Consider the following 19318-nt stretch of genomic DNA (forward strand, 5'->3'; position numbering starts at 1 on the left):
AAACAGGCATCTGACCAAATGGGAGATGATATTTGCAAACAATAGCTCCAACAAAGGTTAATATCCTAAATATATAAAGAACTCATAAAACTCAACACCAAACAAACAACCAACCCAATCAAAAAATAGGCAGAGGACCTGAACAGACATAGAAGACATATAGCCAAAAGATACATGAAAAGATGTTCAACCTCACTAGCAATTAAGGAAATGCAAATCAAAACTATAATGGGATACCATCTCACATCTGTTAGTATGGCCATTATCAACAAGACACACAATAATAACAAGTGTTGGAGAGGTCAGGGAGAAAAGGGAACCCTCATTCACTGCTGGTGGGAATGTAGACTGGTACAGCCACTATGCAAAAACAGTCTGACGATTCTTCACAAATTAAGAATAGAGCTACTATATGACCCAGCAATCCCTCTCCAGGGTATCTACCCAAAAAATTAAAAAACATGTATTTGCCAGGATATATACCACCTTATTCATTGCAGAACTATTCATTGTGGCCAAGACATGAAAACAACCCAAGTGTTGTTCGATAGAAGATTGGAATAAAGATGTGGCAATATACACAATGGACTACTACTCAGCCATAAGAAAGTGTGAAATACTGCTATTTGTGACAACATGGATGGACCTTGAGTATATTATGCTAAGTGAAATAAGTCAGGAAGGAAAAGCTGAGTAAGAACCATATGATTTCACTCATGTGGTATATAAACACTGAAACTTGTGAACACAAACAGCAGTGTGGTGGTTGCCAGAGGAAAGGTGGCAGAGGTATGGGGGTGAAAGGGGCTTAATATATGGTTACAGAAGATGGTTTGGCTTTGGGTGGTGGGCACACAGTGCAATGTACAGATCTTGTAACACAGAAACCCACACCTGAAACCTGAATGATATTAACCAATGTCAACCCAATAGACTTAATTATCTTCAGATGGAGCGGGAGGGAGAGAGGGGGGAAGAGAGAGAGAAACATCAATGTGAGAGAGACACATCAACTGGATGCCACCCACACAACCCCCACCAGGGCTGGGGACACACTGCAACCCAACCGAGGTACGTGCCCTTAGCGGGAACCGAACCTGGAACTCTCTGGTTCACGGACCGATACTCTAACTGCTGAGCCAAACCGGCCAGGGTGGCAAATTATTTTTAAAAACCTCTCAGGTCAACATCCTGGTAATTTAGAACCCTAAAAGCCTGAGTTCAAACTTCCTCTTTGCCATAATCAATGCCACAGGCTTTTTCCCATGGAGTTGAGGGGGTTTTCCCAATCCATTTTATGTGTATCAAAAGAAAACCTTATATTTTAAATGCTGTATGGTTTCTGTTACACCACAGCCTGCCAACAAGAAGAGGTATCACACAAAAATCCTATTGTCCATACAGTATGAAATTACTTAAACTCCAAAACTAGTGGGAATTAAAAATAAGTCTCAAAATGTATGATATATATTTATAGTAATTCAATAATAATTACAGTCGAACCTTGAACAAAATTGGGTTGGGACACTGATGTCCCCCCCCCCCCCATGCAGTTGAAAATTCACACATAATTTTTGACTTCCACAAAACTTCAGACAACTCTCGGTAACCGCAGGTGATTTGATCCAGGACTCCCTGTTATATAAGTGTAGTACGTGCATACTGTCAGCCCATACAATTGGCCCAAAATACTGTTTTTGATAGGTGGTTGGTTGAATCCATGGATGCGAAACCTGAGGATATGCAAAGTACACAGAACTGACTGAATATTTATTGAAAAATATCCACATGTAAGTGGCCCCAAATAGTCCAAACCCATGCTGTTCAACTGTATAATTAAACAAGCAGTCAGAAAATTCAGTCATGCAATCTGATGCTTTGCAGTGGTTCTCAACTTTCCTAATGCCATGACCCTTTTAATACAGTTCCTCAAGTTGTGGTGACCCCCACCATAAAATTATTTTTCTTCCTACTTCATAATTGTAATTTTGCTACTATTATGAATCACCATCGGAAATATGTGTTTTCCAGTGGTCTCAGGCGACCCCTGTGAAAGGATCGTTTGACCCTCAAAGTTGTCGTGGACCCACAGATTGAGAACCATTACTTTAGAGGTATATGCCCTAACTATTCTAAAGAAGTTTTTTAAAACAATCTTTTCTCAATAAATTTGAGATTTTCTTAGACTCAATTTACTGAAGAAATTTTACTCCATAAGCCATACACATACACTCACACACACACACACACACACACACACACACACCTACCTACATACTTGCCTTTAATCAACTAATCCAGAAAAGCCAACTAGGTCAGATTTCATGTCCAGAAACACAACTAAACTGCTTTCCAAAACAAAAAATACAAAATAGACCCATAAAAACACTTTCCAAGTATTTCTCCATCAATGTAAATACTGAAAACTGCTAACTGAAGGGTACAGAGTATATGGTTGTGCCACTACTTTCTGTAAAAGTAGCTGTAATTGGGCATTTCCCTTCACCAGTTTGCTGTGTATTATTATCCTTATAATGTCTGATAATTTCTAACACTTTATAATAACTTAGTTGTAGAAAGTGACCATAGAAGAGTTGATAAAGTTAATCTTAACTGAGATTTCTTACTCTTACAGTTTTTTTAGGAAAATGAGATTAGGCCTTCGGATATTTTATGAGAAACAGCAGGTTAACAACCCAACAAAGTGAAAAGCCACTTAGAAATTCTACATAGGACCAGAAAGAAGTGATTTAATGAAAACAAAAAAATGAAACCCACCTTTGCTTTAAAAAAGAAATGGAAATAAATGCTACATTTCTCCTTTACGTATAAGAATGAGGTGGGTATTTTCTGTTTATAAAGATATATGGCATAAGAGTGATAAACTATTTATTTTATTTTATTTTTTAATCCTCACCAGAGGACACCTTTTTTTTTTTTTTTTTCCACTTATCTTCAGATAGAGCAGGAGGGAGAGGGGGTGGAAAAGAGAGAGAGAAACATTGATGTGAGAGAGACACGTCGACTGGCTGCCACCCACATAACCCCAATGGAGGCAGGGGACAAACTGCAACCAAGGTATGTGCTCTTAGCAGGAACCGAACCCGGAACTCTTTGGTCTGAGGGCCGACATTCTAACTGCTGAGCCAAACCAGCCAGGGCGATAAACTTCTGTATAAAGTTTAAGATTAAGCTTTCTAAATAATATAATTTATATACTTTTCCATTTAGCATATTTTCTTCTTTTTTCAATCTTATATACTATGGTAAGGAGCATCAAAAATGGCCCCCAATGACTCCACCTTCTGGTATATACACCCTTGTGTGATCTTCCCTCCTTAAGTGTAGGCTGGACCAAATGACCCACTCCTAACAAAGAGGAAAGAGTAATAGGATGCCCTTCCCAAACTATGTTACAAAACCAAAGGCTCACAAATTCCAAGAAACTAAGGTAGGCTACCAGCCAATAGCCAACACAAAGAACTGGGTCTTTGGCAGTAAAATCTCTTTCATTTCTTTTAGGAATATTTTTTTCTGATATCTTTCTTTGGGCAAGGGAAACAAAAGTAAAAATAAACAAATGGGATAACATCAAACTAAAGTTTTTGCACAGCAAAGGAAACCATTAAAAAACAAAGAGACAACTTACTAAATGGGAGAACATATTCGCCAATGATACATCTAATAAGAGGTAATATCTAAAATTTACAAAGAGTTTATACTACTCAACACCAAAAAAATCAAACAATACAATTAAAAAATGGGCAAAGGACCTAACAGACACTTCCCCAAAAACGACAGGGAGATAGCCAACAGACATATGAAAAGATGGTCAAGATCAGAGAAATGCAAATTACAACCACAATGAGATATTACCTCACAACTGTTAGAATGGCTATCATCAATAAATCAACAAATGACAAGTGTCGGTGAGGATGTAGAGAAAAGGAAACCTTTGTGTACTGTTGATGGGAATGCAGATTGGTGAAGTCACTGTGGAAAAAAGTATGGAGTTACCTCAAAAACTTAAATATGGAACTGCCTGATGACCCAGTGATTCCACTTCTGGGGATTTATCCAAAGAAACCCTAAATACTAATTCAAAAGAACATATGCACCCCTATGTTCATTGCAGTGTTATTTACAACAGCCAAGCTATGGAAGCAACCCAAGTGCCCATCAATAGATGAGTGGATAAAAAAGCTGTGGTGAATATATTACAATGGAATATTACTTGGTCATAAAAAAGAATGAAATCTTACCATTAGTGACAGCATGGATGGACCTAGATGGTATTATGCTTAGTGAAATAGGTCACTCAGAGAAAAACAAATACCTATCATTTCACTTATATGTGGAATCTAAAGAACAAAGTAAATAAACAAAACTGAAACAGACTCAGAGAGAGAGAGAGAACTGGTGGTTGTAAGAGGGAAGGGGAGTTGGGGCACTGGGTGAAAAGAGGTGAAGGAACTAGGAAGCACAAACCAGTCATGAGGAAGTAAGTAAAGCATAGGAAATATAGTCAATAATACTGTGATAACTATGTTTGGTGCTAGGTGGAGTGCTGGAAATATCGAGGGGATCAGTTTGTAAAGTATATGATTGTCTAATCACTAAGTTGTACACCAGAAACCAAAACATAATAACAATTTTTTAAAAAGAAAAGAACTGGGGCCCTCAGCCCAACAACCAAGGAGGAACTAAATGCCATGTGAATGAACCGGAGGCAGATCCTCTCCCAGGAACTTCAGATGAGACTGAAGCCCTCGCAGACATGCTGAATGCAGCCAGAGGACCCAGCAAAACTACACTCAGATTCTTGATCAACAAAAGATAACATCTGTTGGTTTTTGTTTGTTTTTTTGTTAATAATCACTGAGGATGTTTTTTAATTAATTTTTAGACAGAGTGGAAGGGAGGGGGTGAGGGGGATGAGAAAGAGAGAGAGAGAAACATCTATGTGAGAGAAACACATTGATTGGTTGCCTCCTGCACAACCCCAACTGGGACCAGGGATTGAACCTGCAATCCAGGTACATGGCCTTGACCAGGAATCAAACCTGTAACCCATTGATGCATGGGCAGACATTCTAACCGCTGAGCCAAACCGGCCAGAGCAACATTTGTTGTTTTAAGTCACTAAATTTTGGGGTAATTTCTTAGGTAGTCCCATAGCCTAAATTGTACCTTCCTCAAATTTCATTTGTTGAAGTTCTAATCCCCAGCAAATCAGAATGTGACCTTATTTGGAGATAGAATCTTTAAAGAAGTAATCAAGAATCTTTACAGAAGAATACAAGTTAAACCGAGGTCATTAGGGTGAGCCTATGACTGCTATCTTTACAAAAAGAGGAAATTGGGACCGAGCCAGACACACATGGCAGAAAGACTATGTAAAGGCACACAGAGGAAAGATCACCAGCTAAGGTCAAGGACAGATTTTTTTTTAGCTAGATGGGACTTCTATAATCATATAATCGAATCTAATTATTTCAAAAATTGCTGCTGCTGCGAGTGTGCCACAGGCTATTTTAAACACTTAGCATATATCATATTCATTCTTCACAAGAACCCCATGAGGTACCACCATCACCAGTTCTATTTTTAAGATGAAGAAACTGATGTCTAGAAGTTCAGGTCAAACAGCTATATCCATCCAATCTTTGTATTTCTACCTTAGAGATAGATAGATAGATAGATAGATAGATAGATAGATAGATAGATAGATAGATATTTCATTATCTATCTGCCTTCCTCTTCTAACCACAAAAAATATGGTTACCCATTTTCTTCCACTCCCTGAACCTTAAAATACTATTTTCAATTCCTAATGCTTTTCTTGCATCTATGCTAATCATTTTTATAAACCAAAACAGAGGATATCACTTCTACACAGTTTGGAAAATGCAGCTTTAGCTTGATAATTGATACCAATTAAAATACAAATACACCTGAAAAGAGTAATACTATATATTATTAGTCATCTGCATTTTAGTAGGAATGAGAACAAGCTTTGAAACAAAGATGGCAAGACAACCATGGCAAAGTTTAAAAATAACCCTGCCCTAAGTCACAGCTTGTCCACAGGCACTTGACTGAAGAATCAGTCTCTTCTGGGAAATGTGGGATTGGGTGCTTAGGAGTTAGCCTTTCTTTGGGAGTCTGAATTACAAGATACAAAGCTTGGGAGGTGGTGGCAGCCATGTTTTCCTTGACAAAGAATGGAAAGGTGAAGAAAGCCAGCTTCCACAGTGAGACAAACAGATGTGCAGGAGCAGCCTCCCCTGAGCCTGAGGGTCACCTGACTGCACCTGGCTCCTGGGTGCTTTTCAGCGGGCCCATCCGCACGTCTATCCCTGGGTCCTCTGTCAGCCCTTCTGACACACCGAAAGGATTAATAACTTCCCCTTTGTGCTGAAATTAATTTGAATCTAGTCACTGGCAATTAATAGAGAACTAACAAGGTCAAAAAGTAGCCTCTCCAAGCTGCAGAACATTATTGAAGGACTAATAACCTCATATGAAAAATAAGCTTTTCAGTAAAAGTAAAGCCAAGTCGAAGACTCAAACTAAGGCAACTAGGTAACAATAGTACTTTCCAGTGACTCACAGCACAGTGCATCATTCAAACTAGTCACTCGAAGTAAAATACAACAGAGTTCTAAAGCCTGTATTTACAACTAGATTTTTCCAGAAAAATCATGCTTTGAAAATATTATTTTATTCTATGTAAATAACTACAATAAAAGTAATAATGCTTTGAAGCCAGAATTGAAACTGAGGTAATTTATTCTAACATATCCTCTTCGGGTACAGAAAACTGAAAGCCATTCAGAAAAGGAGGTTCACTCGAGATTACCCAGCCATCAGTGGGCAAGAACGACTGAAACCCAGCTCTTCTGAATCACATTCCGTGGTCTTGCTCCAGTGTAAGAGTGCAACAAAGACTATCGTGATTCTGTTCCTGGATCCTTGTTCAGTAGACACCGCAATCCTAAAACTGACCTGATTCTCTGCTCTGGGCTGGCATGAACCGGCGTGGAAACAGCAGCGGCAGGCACTTTGCTCCTGAAGCAGAGGTGGACAAGTATTATATCTGTGATGAAGAAAAGAAAAAGAAAACCCAGTTTATTTTCAGAGTATGTTTTAGCATCACGAGTCATTTGTTTTCTACTGATTCTCTATCTCTTTATGTGTTGCTAATGGTTTAATAGTGGAACACATGACAACACTTTATTTAAAGTAGGTAAAATTTGCTACTCAAAATCCATAAAGAATGTAAGAGTCATTTAATGATGGTTCCTACAGACCATCTACTTCAGCTTCTTCATTTTACTGGTGAGGAAACTGAACATGGAAATGTTATGCAAAGAATCAGTGTCAAAACAAGTTATTTAGTGGCGGAGCCAAGTTCAGAACCCAATTCTTCCCACTTCCAGTCCAGAATTCATTCATTCATCATATATCACTTTTTCTCTTTTAGGAGCCCCAAATGTTAGAGAGAGAGAGAGAAACACACACACACACACACACACACACACACACAAAATCCTCATGTTATTTTTCTAGGTGTATTTGTCAAACATCTGAAGATAAATGTGGTATACAGCTGAACTGATTTGCTCTAAATTAAAATCAGAAACACTGCTTCCTCACTCGATAGTTCTAAACCAACCTTGAGTTATTTAGGATATTATATAGGATATTTAAATGTTTCTTTTATTCATCATTCAATATTTAATATGAAAAGACTAGTATTTGAATAATGAGATCTAGGTTCTGGTCTTTTTCAACTCCACATCAAGTTTTATAATCTTAATTATTTCTGTGGTCTCAAAGATCTTTTATTAAAAAATGAGGAGCTTGGACTAATTCCCATGGGCCTTCTAACTCTGAAATATTTTGCCTAAGAATAGTTTCATCTTTTAGCAACATTATGCTTTTCTGATCAACTATTTGTTTTTGTTAGATATTTGTTAATCTCTTTGATAACATTATTACAATAGTTTAAACATAATCAGTAATACTGCCTTCAAATATAGTTAATTATCACTCAAAAACCTATGCAACAATAACCCTGTTTTGCCGTCTATATCACTTTTTATTTTGTAAGAAACCAGCTGGAAGTGAAAGGAAAAGACTTTTTAAAAATCTACCTCTTAGGTCGTTTCTAAAAAACATCCTGAATCATTTATTCTGTTATTCATCCAACAAGTTGCTACTTGTCAGATGGCAGACACAGCCTTAACCAGATAGAAGGCTTTTAAAAAAGGTAAGTACTGAGTGACGTTAGGAATTCAAGTAGCAGTTAGGGAGTAGGCAGAAATGATGAAATGTCTCCTAAACAGTAACTTCAGAATTTGCCTTCTCTATTTTTAATATATTAATTGAGACATACAACAATTATTTGTAACATGTTTTCAACTCAAAGCAAAATAATAGAATGAACATCCAGGTACTTATTAGCCAACTCAAGAACCTAAATACAGGTTATTGGTAATGTTCTATTTATTTGTTCCTCCCTATCCAAAGCCCCAGATCTTTTATCCTTTCTATGCCATGTAACTGCTATCTTATGTGTGTTTATTATTCCTTTGCTTTTCAAAAAGTGTATTACATATGTACCTATCCCCCAACAACACAGTGCTTCGTTTTGTTTGTTTCTATTTCTGTAAAAGTGGTATTTAACAGCTGTCTTCTAGGGTCTAGTTTTTCCACTCAATATTATATTTTCAAGATTTCATCCATGTTGTTGCATGTAGTTGTAGTTCATACATCTTCCACATTCACTGCAGAATTCTGCATTGTATGATCGTACCAAAATTGAATTATTCATTCTCTTTACAATAGCATTTTGTTTTCCCCGGGTTTGTTTTCTTTGCTATTATGATCCTTGTTATGAAAATTCTTATACACATATCATGTTCTACAGGTGTCAAAGTTTCTCTTATGTATGTGCTTAGGAGTTGAGAAATATGCATGTTTAATTTTTCATGAGGATGGCAATTTTTATTTTTAAAAAATGTGTTTAATAATGTATAACCCCACCAGCTACAGGTAGTTCATATTGATCCACATCCTCTCCAACATTTAGTTATGTCAACTTTTAAATTTTGGGGTGTGAGATGGCATCTAATTGTGGTCTCAATTTGTATCTTCCTGTTGATTAATGATACTGAGCATTTGTTCAAGTTTACTGGCTAATTCGTGTTTCCTCTTTCATGAAATGCCTATTCATATCTTTTGCCCAATTCCTCCCTAGTTGTTTACCCTTTACTTATTGTTCCATAGAAATTTCATATGTGTTTTGGATGCTGACTCTTTGGTTTTATCCACTTTGAAATACCAGGTACAGGCAAGTGATGTGATAAAGAAACAGAAGCAGAAACAGCAGGAGGCCAGACAGAACTGGAAACAGCAAGCTATGGTAGCAATGTTTTTCTCAACCCATTTTTGTAAATTTGTGCACTATAGATGTCTGAAAGTATCAGAAACCTAAAATATTATGTAATTGATCTTGTTTTAGAATCTTCTATTTTAATATAAATTCAGCCAAGGGTAAATGCTTTGATATGATTTCAGTACATTGTAACTGCAATATAATGACTTTCAGGTATCAGTTTTAAACAAATCACAATTTAAATCACAATTTTGACAGAGTTCTCATTTTGACCCTGACATTTTACTTTTTTTTTAATTTCATGCTTTCGTTGCCTTCGATTTAGAATAATTCAGTTTTATTGTCAAAGGGTGAGTTTGAATGTAAATGCACATAAACATGAAAACTAAATTTCAAAAGTAAATTATGAGACCCGATTCCAGATTTGCCTAGACAATCAGCTGTACCCCCTTGGATTAAGCATGTCTTTAAGTTGATTTTCTTGTACCTGACATGAAAAGTATACTGGGTAAATTCTAAAGACCTCTGAAACACACTTTTTTGCTTGAAGATCAATGAGAAATAAAGTTTTTTCCTGACAGCCTCAAGAGTTTTAGGAATCTCTTTCCAAGTGTTACACAAACTAGACAGATTAAAGAGTAACAGAAAGCTAAATGTCTGGGGGAGAAAATTAACAAGCAGGGCTACAGCCCTCCTATGGCCTCTCAGGACTCCTGGCAGATCATCTGATGAACAGCATGATACAGGAAAGATATCAAAAGCCACATAAAATCTGAAAAACTCCACATCCTGCTTTGATTCCTATATAAGCAATCACAAAGAACTTCCAGATCCACACTTACCCACTTACCTTCTGCTGTGCTAGAATTCTCTGAGCCTACATCAAGTCTAACTAACCCCTCCACTTTGATACTGGATACTTATGCCCCTACTACTGAAAGACAATATTCTAGTAAGTCCTACTTTTCTCTCCTACGTCATCAACTTCCTAATTTCTTCCTTACAATAAAGAAAAACTGTGTGTGTGTGTGTGTGTGTGTGTGTGTGTGTGTGTGTGTTAGTATTTCCCATCATTAGAAAACAAACAACAGCAACAACAAACCTTTGACGGTACATACCTCTGTAGGGTATTGGAAAAATTTTTTTATTCCCTTTTCAGAGAAAGGTCACAAAAGTGTTGTCTATACTCGGTCTCCTGGTATTCTTCTATTCAAATCAAACATACTTTAAATAGACTTTTGTTCCCCACCATATCCCTGAAACTTTAAGATCACCAATTACCTACATACTGTTAAATCAAAAGGCCAGTCAGTTCTCTTTCCTGACCTGTCTGTAGCACGTGGCACCAAGCCCTGATACACTTTGTTAACTGGCTTCCAGAGAACAAAGACTCTCCTGGTTTCATCCTATTTCACTGGCCGCTCCCCAGCCTCCTTTGCTTGCTTCTCCTCTTCTCAATGATCACTAAAGTTCAAGCATTTATCCTTTCTCTAAGCCATCAGCAAGTACTATTGGCTTTATCTAGAGAATAAATATATCCAGAACCTGACTTCTTCTTCATCACCTATGTTGAGACTTTGACCAGAATAGTAGCTTGATCATCTCTCAATTGGATTTTTTCCATAGTTTAGTAACTGGCATCCCAACTTCTACCCTGTCCTATTTTAGTCCTTTCTCATCAAAGCAGCCAGTGATCCTGATAATCTTACATAAATAATACAAGATAACATCTGTGGCCCAAATCTCCTGATGGCTCTTCATCTCAGAGTAAATGTCAACATTTTAAAATAGTATCAAACAACCTACATAATATGGCCCCCATTACCTCTCACCGCATTCCCTACTGACCTACCTGCTTTGCTATTCCTTATACAGGCTAGGCAAGCTCCTGCCTCAGAGCCTTTACACTTGCTGTTCTCTCTGCCTAGTTTTCCAAGAGATAACTATCTCCACGTCTCACTCCCTCACTGTCTTCAAATCTTTGTTCAACTGTCTCCTAGGCTAAGCCTTTCCTATCCACTCTACTTAAAACTATAACAATTCTGCTCCCAGAATCCCTAATCCTCCCTGTTAATTTTTCTCCAATGTTACTAACATTTATTTATTTCACTTCTATTCCTATTTGTCTGTGTCCTCTAACACATAAAATCCATGAGGGCAAGAGCTTGGTTTTGTTTGGTACAGTTTCAATGTCCAGAAAGAGGTCTGGCAAATAGTAATCATTCATTAAACAAATGAATAATTACTCTGTTAGGGTTAAAACTTACAATCTTTCTGAGTTTACAGAACAAGATAACCTAAATAATCAGGGAACAAGAGCTAGTTTCTTGATGTAAAATAACCATTCTAATATTTCTTCAACAGATAAATAACAATAACTCCAAAGACTTCAGTAGACATTGTAGCTAATACTTCCAAACACTTAAATAAATCACTGTAATAAATAGCTCCCCTGCCTCCCTTGCTCCCCAAATTACATTTTTAGACGCTGGCCACCCAAAGGGTGACTCAATTATTTTCCACTAACTATTGTCATATTCAATAAAGGTTGGTTTACAGAGCCACAACACCAACAAAAAGGAAAATATAAAAACGTTCATTCCAAACTGGCTCCAGACAAAGAATCAAGCTCTTTATAAATAAATACAGTCTAAAAGCAAAGGGCAGGTATTTTTTAAGGCTTTAAATTTTTGTTTGGAAATAATTTCAAACTTATAGAAAAGTTGCAAATATAACACAAAAGTCACCCATATACCCAAAGTCACCACCTGTTAATGTTATCCCCTTGTTCTCACATTTATGTTCATTTGCTGTCTTGCACTTTCTTTCCATTCACACACATTTTTTTCCCTAAAACAGCTGAGGATAAATTATATATATAGCATGGCCCTTTGCTCCTTTGCTTTAACGTGCATTTCCTAAGAAGATACCCTCTTTTGTAACCACAGTAGTCTTCAGTAATATAAGCACTGTTAAATGTTTTAATTTACTCTATCATTTGTGTTCCTTTTTTTGCTAACTGGCCCAATGATATCCTTTATAGCATTTTTCCCCATGCAGGGTGGGACCCAGCCTAGGGCCAGGCATTGCAGCCCCGGGTCTCTCCTAAGCCTCCTTCAGTTTGGAACACTTCCACTCCCACAGCCTGTGTCATTTATGACATTGTTTTTTTGTTGTTTTTTAAGGACAAGGTCCCCTCCCCCTTTTAATAAATAGAACGCTCCTCATTTTGGAATGTTCTGATGTGTCTGCAGGAGTGCACTCAGGTTATATAGTCTTGGCCAGAATCTACACAGGCAATGACATGTCAACGCAGGGTGTCCTGTCTGGAGTCATATCACATACATCTGCCCATGTTGTGGTTGTTGGATTGTAATGTGTCCCATTAAAAAAAAATTCTATTTTCTAGCATTAAAAAAACAAACAAACAAAAAAATACAAGTTCATGTCATATGTACCCAGCCTGGACCTGGAATCAGCCATTTATTTCTCTGAAGAACTCTGATTCCTTTGTGTTGGTAATAGTATTACCGACCAAGATTTGGGAGTTAGGTGTGTCCACTGCTCTTTGCTTCTTAGCCTTTCTGTTGAACAGAGCTATTAGGAAATGTATGCATTTACTTTTCCCCCATAAATTTATGTATACGTATATGTTAATATATGTGTGTGCGCATACATACATGTACACATAGACATACATACACAAACAGATTTCAAAAATAAATTTACACTAATATCTTCCATTAAAATCCATCCCCACAGGATTCATTTTTGCCTTTCTCCATTCAATATCTGTATATTCCTCCATCCTCAAGTCCTGACTCCAACAACCCCAAAATATTTATGAAAAGCTATACTTTGAGCCCTGGCCGGTTTGGCTCAGCGGTTAGAGCGTCGGCCTGCGGTACGGAGAGACCCGGGTTCGGTTCCCGCTAAGGGCACGTACTTCGGTTGCGGTTTGTCCCCAGCCCTGGTTGGTCGTGCGGGTGGCAGCCACTCGATGTTTCTCTCTCTCTCTCTCTCCCTCCCACTCTATCTGTACAAAAAATGGAAAAATGTCCTCAGGTGAGGATAAAAAAAAAAAAAGAAAAGAAAAGCTATACTTTGAGAAGTGGCATTCTTTTCCACAAGCCTTCGGTTCCATTACCTCCCACCATCTCTTCTTTAAAAGTTAAGCAGATAAAAGCGTGTTTTATTCCTCCCTTCCATTTTTTTTTTTTAAATCTTCACCCAAGGAGAGAGGGAGAGAGAGAGAGAGAAAGAGAGAGAGAGAGAGAGAGAGAGAGGAAACATCGATGTGAGAGAGACAACCCGACCAGGGCCAGGGACCAAACCACAACCGAGGTATGTGTCCTTGACCAAAATTGAACCTGCAACTCTTTGGTCCATGGGCCAATGCTCTAACTGCTAAGCCAAACCAGCTAGGGCATCCCTCCCCTTTTTTACACAAAAGATATAACACTGTATATGCATGTTACACAAACCAGCTAAATATAGACTGGAGGAAGCTCTTCACAAAGCATTTTATGAGACCACCATTATCTTATGCCAAAACTGGACAAAGATATTAAGAGAGAAGACAAAAATATCCTTTGTGAACACAGATACAAATATTTTTAACAAAATATTAACCAGCCAAATTTGCAATATATAAAAGAGATACCACAGAGGCGCAGAGAGTGAGCCAAGATGGCGGCGCCCGTGGATCTCGAGTTGGAGAAGGCCTTCACAGAGCTTCAAGCTAAAGTTACTGACACCCAGCAGAAGGTGACGCTTGCAGACATACAGATTGAACAGCTACACCGAATGAAAAAGCATGCCCATCTTATAGATACAGAGATTTTGACTTTGGTAGACAAGACTAACATGTATGAAGGTGCAGGAAGAATGTTTATTCTTCAGTCCAAGGAGGTAATTCATAGTCAGCTGTTAGAGAAACAGAAAATAGCAGAAGAAAAAATTAAAGAATTGGAACAGAAAAAATCCTACCTGGAGCGCAGTGTGAAGGAAGCTGAGGACAACATCCGGGAGATGCTGATGGCACAAAGGGCACAGTACGAAGCTTCTAAGGAAGCTTTTCCCCTTCCATTCCTGGCAAGGACAAGGGGCCTGTGCAGGGAAATGGCCTCTGCTTTACCCTAATGCTGTTTTATCTGGATGGTCTGGGAACCCTGTGTTTTCTACATCACCCTGAGCCCTTCAAATCCCACCCCTCTATTATTTATCCTGGCTCTGCCTGCCACCCCTAAGACACTCCTCCCCTGGGTTGAGTCATGAACTCCCTGGAACCAGGACAGATGGGGGAGCTCTGCCCATGCCCCCTACTAGTCATGGTGGTCAGACCAATAAAGGGCATCTATGCCACTCTGCCAAGTCTGCCTTTCTTGAGCTGACATATGAGAACAGAGAGGTAGAGGCTCTCTCTATCTGAGCTCTTTCCTGTTCCTCTGCATCAAGCCTTCCCTTCTTTTGCCATTTCTTATCCTTTGAGTAAACCCCTCAGGCTAACAGCCTTCATGGAATGTGCAGATAAGAAAGAAGGAGACCAGGGCATAGCTGAATTTTAAGTGAGGACAGCAGTTCCTTGGTGGTAGTCTGCCTAAAGATTCCTGCTTCCTCATAAACATTCCAAAAGAAAATTCAGTAATAAATCAGCAGCACCTCCAAGACTCTCCCTCTTTGGTCATTGTCATAAGGGGACACTATGATCCTGAGGCCTCCTAGAGACTCGGGGGCAGCAGTGTGCTGGACTGGCTTACACTAGCTGGGGAGAGCCAGTTACTCAATTTTCAGGAATTTTGTTGCAAGACAGTTGTTAAACACAGCCATTATTAAACATTAAATTATGTAACTTTACAATTAAATTATTAAAGAACAAGGGTAATAAATGTTAAAAAAAAAAAAAAAAAAAAAGAGAGATACTACATCATGACCAAGTAGAGGTTATCCTGGAAATATAGGTCTGGCTCAATATTTGAAAAATTGATCAATATAAGTCACCATTCAATAGAATAAAAAGGAAAAACCATATGATAATCTCAACATATATAAAAAAGCATTTGACAAATTCAATACCTGCTCATGATTTTAAAAACTCTTAGTAAACTAGGAATAGAATGAAACCTAAACTGATAAGTGGTTTCTTTCAATAAATACAGCTAACATTTTATTTACTGACAAAAGACCAAATGTTTTCTGTCTTTAACATTATACTAGAAGTCCTAGTCAATGCAATAAGGTATGAAAAAGAAATAAAATATCCACAAACCATGAAACTTGGTATAACTAAGATGCATGCCACGTCTCTCCAAATTTATCTGCAAATTCAATGCAATCTCAATCAAAATTCTAGTAGACTTTTTTTTTGAAAATGAGAAGATGACTCTAAAATTTACATGGAAAAAACAATTTTGAAACAGAACAAAGCCGAAGGGCTCATATAATCTGATTTCCAGACTTTTTATAAAACTACTAGTTAAAAGATAGATGTCTAGATCAATGGAAAAGAACAGAGAGATTCCAGAAACTAATACACCCATGTGGTCAACTGATTTTTGACAAAATATCAAGCAAGTTGATGGAGAAAGAAAAAAACTCTTACCAAATGGTGCTAGAATAGTTGGACATCCACATGCAAACAAAACAAATCAAAGGGACCTCAACCAGCCAATACCTAACATCACATACAAAATTGAATTCAACATGGATCACAGACTTAAATGCAACACCCAAAACTATAAAACTTGCAGAAGAAAACGTGCACAATCATTGGGACTCTGGATCAGGCAAGGGATTCTCTGATAGGATATACAGTACAAATCATAAAAAACTGACAAACTGAATTTCATCAAAATTAACTTCTGCTCTTCCAGACTGTTTTAAAAATAAAAAGATGCCACAAACTGGGGGAAGTATCTATAAAATATACACCAGACAAAGTCTTTAACAAAGTCTGATATATGCAACACATATGAAGAACTCTTATAACTCAATAGAACAAGCAATCTAACTTCAAAAAGAACAAAATATGTCAACACTTAGAAAAAGAGCCCTGGCCGGTTTGGCTCAGCGGTTAGAGCACCAGCCTGCGGTACAGAGAGACCCGGGTTCGGTTCCCGCTAAGGGCATGTACCTCGGTTGCAGTTTGTCCCCGGCCCTGGTTGGTCGTGCGGGTGGCAGCCACTCGATGTGTCCCTTCACGTCGATGTTTCTCTCTCTCTCTCTTCCTCTCTCCCCCTCCCGCTCTATCTGAACAAAAATGGAAAAAATGTCCTCGGGTGAGGATAAAAAAAAAAAAAAAAAAAAAAAAAAAAAAAAAGAAAAAGATATAGATAACAAATGAAGCACATGAAAGAATGTTCAACATGGTTAATTACTCATGAAAAGCAAATTAAAACCATGTTGAATGATGTTGCTATGAGCATTAGTTTTTTTGTGGATATGTGCTTTCACTTCTCCTAGGTATATATACCTAGGAATAAAAGTTATAGTTCATAAGGTTTATGTTTAACTTTATAACAAACTAAAGACTGTTTGCTAATGTGGCTATAACTTTTCACCAGCAATGTATGCAAGGAAACTTCTGACTATTCCACAACCTCAGCAAATTTAACATTGTCAGATTTTATTTTAAGCCATTCTAGTGGGTGTGTGGTGGCATCACTCTGTGGTTTTCATTTTCATTTTCCCTGATGACTAGTGATGTTGAACATCTTTCTATAATCTTGTACCTTTCTTTGTAGTGTATTGACCATTTGTGCAAATCTTTTGTTCATGTTCTGACAGGGTTGTTTGTCTTATTATTGAATTGTGAAAGTTCTTTAGATGCTCTGGTTTAAATCCTCTGCTAGATATATGTTTTGCAAATATTTTTCCTAGCCTTTTCATTTTTTTTAATGGTGCAGCATTTTCATTTTGAGAAAATTCATTGGGCTGTACATTTATGATTTGTTCACTTCTCTTTATGTATATATTTCAAGGAATTGGTTTATTTTATTCATTTATTTTTAATCCTCACCCAAGGATATTTTTCTATTTCTTTTCAGATAGAGTAGGAGGGAGGGAGAGAAAAGGAGAGAGGAAAAGAGAAACATCGATGTAAGAGAGACACATCAACTGATTGCCTCCCGCATGACCCGGACCGGTGCCGGGGATGAACCACAACCAAGGTACGTGCCCTTGACAGGCATCAAACCCGCGGATCATTGGTCCAGGACCTATGCTCTAACCGTTGAGCCAAACCACCCAGGAAAGGGATAGGTTTATTTTGAAAAAAGATAATAGCCCTGGCTGGTGTGACTCAGCAGTTAGAGCATTGGCCTCCGGACCAAGGAGTCCCGGATTCGATTCCAGCCAAGGGCACGCACCTCGGTTACGGTTCGTCCTCAGCCCCCGTTGGGGTCCTATGGGTGGCAGCCAATCAATGTGTCTCTCTCACATTGATATTTCTCTCTCTCTCTCTCTCTCTCTCTCCCTCCCTCCCTCCCTTCCTCCTTCCCTCCCTGCCACTCTGTCTGAAGATAAGTGTAAAAATATCCTCGGGTGAGGATTGAAAACAAAAAGAGATTAATGAACTTCTCTTTGGTAGGTAATACAACTAGTAAATAGCCTGAAGATGATGCAATCTGTCTGCGCATACTAAAAACTACAAAATGTGTCTTTATACTTCTAGTTATAAATATAGACATTTCAGATTAAGATTTATTATATGTTTTGTCCATTACAGAGCAAGTTTAAAATGAAAAATTTTAGGTTGATAAGAAGAAATTCAACATAAATGTAATTACATGAAAAACTAACACATGCAATGACTTTCAATATGTCAAATACGTATGACAAAACATAAAAATAAAAACCACTACATATGCTTTTGTTGACAGCACAAGTTGCTTTATATATAAGTATTGTCCATTAGTCCTTAATCATTGAGAAATTATCTTTCCTAACTTTATAAAAAGAAAAACCACATGTTGGCCTTTGTCATATTAATGAAAGTACAAACTGAGTAGAATATAAAATATCAGCAGAACACATTTTGTGAAGTCAAACAATAAAAGTTGCTCTCCACCACATTACCAATTCTTACTTTCCCCTAACTCATGCCCCAAAGATAATCATTGTTTATAATTTGTTATGTATGTCTACAGATATTTTCTATGCTGAATATATGTATGTGTATGTGTGTACTTATACATATATTGTATGCCTTCACAAACACAATGTATATGACATTTTAGAATTCTACAAACCAAAATTTTAAAAATATTTAAACGGGGCCTTTATAAAACATGAACTCAGTAAAAGAGCCAAGTCAAGTAAGATAAAAATAAGTTAAAATTTAAAATGTAGTTATTGTGAGACCTGGCTGGGTGGCTCAGTTGGTTAGAGCATCATCCCAACACGCCAAGGTTACTACTTCGATTCCCTAGTCAGGTCACATACAAGAAGCAGCCAATGAATGCATAAATAAGTGGAACAACAAAATTGATGTTTATGTTTCTCTTTCTCTCTCTCTCTTTAAAATCAATCAATACATTTTCTAATATTAAAATAAAATATAGTTGTTAAGTGTGGCTTAAAATCTTCCTTAAGTTTTGGGAACTTAGAGAATATACTATTACTTTGGTGGCAGACACTTCTTGGAGTGGCCAGAGAGGCCTCAATCCTTCCATTTTTGGTGCCATGAAAGATCAGAGGATATATGATAGGGAGATGTACAGAATGGCTATTTGAATGAATCTCTCACAATGGCAATAACCTAAAATCCCTCTCACCAGTGTTCACCAGAATCCTGCCACTGCCAAAGCAAACAAATCAAAATATAAAGCTTCCTGATGATCAAGTGGATAAGATGACCCACATTGCAAATCAGGTCAGACTTCTTCTCCAGCCAACCTGGTCATTGCTCAGTAGGTT

At 37.7% G+C, this 19318-nt stretch overlaps 1 protein-coding gene across 1 annotated transcript in view; it reads right to left on the bottom strand.

Moving 5' to 3' along the window:
• WDFY3 (WD repeat and FYVE domain containing 3) overlaps positions 1 to 14905 on the bottom strand; it is a 251523-nt gene extending 236618 nt beyond the window's left edge. Inside the window, exons 1-2 of the mRNA XM_036256644.1 lie at positions 14393 to 14905; positions 7009 to 7099 (exon numbers count right to left, since the gene is read on the bottom strand). Coding sequence (XP_036112537.1) covers positions 7009 to 7099; positions 14393 to 14427 — 126 coding nt within the window. The 5' untranslated portion in view covers positions 14428 to 14905. The remainder of the gene's footprint in view (positions 1 to 7008; positions 7100 to 14392) is intronic.
• Between the last annotated feature and the right edge of the window lie 4413 nt (positions 14906 to 19318).

This window comes from Molossus molossus, unplaced genomic scaffold (assembly GCF_014108415.1).
Source record: "Molossus molossus isolate mMolMol1 unplaced genomic scaffold, mMolMol1.p scaffold_m16_p_1, whole genome shotgun sequence".
Classification (NCBI taxonomy): Eukaryota; Metazoa; Chordata; class Mammalia; order Chiroptera; family Molossidae; genus Molossus; species Molossus molossus.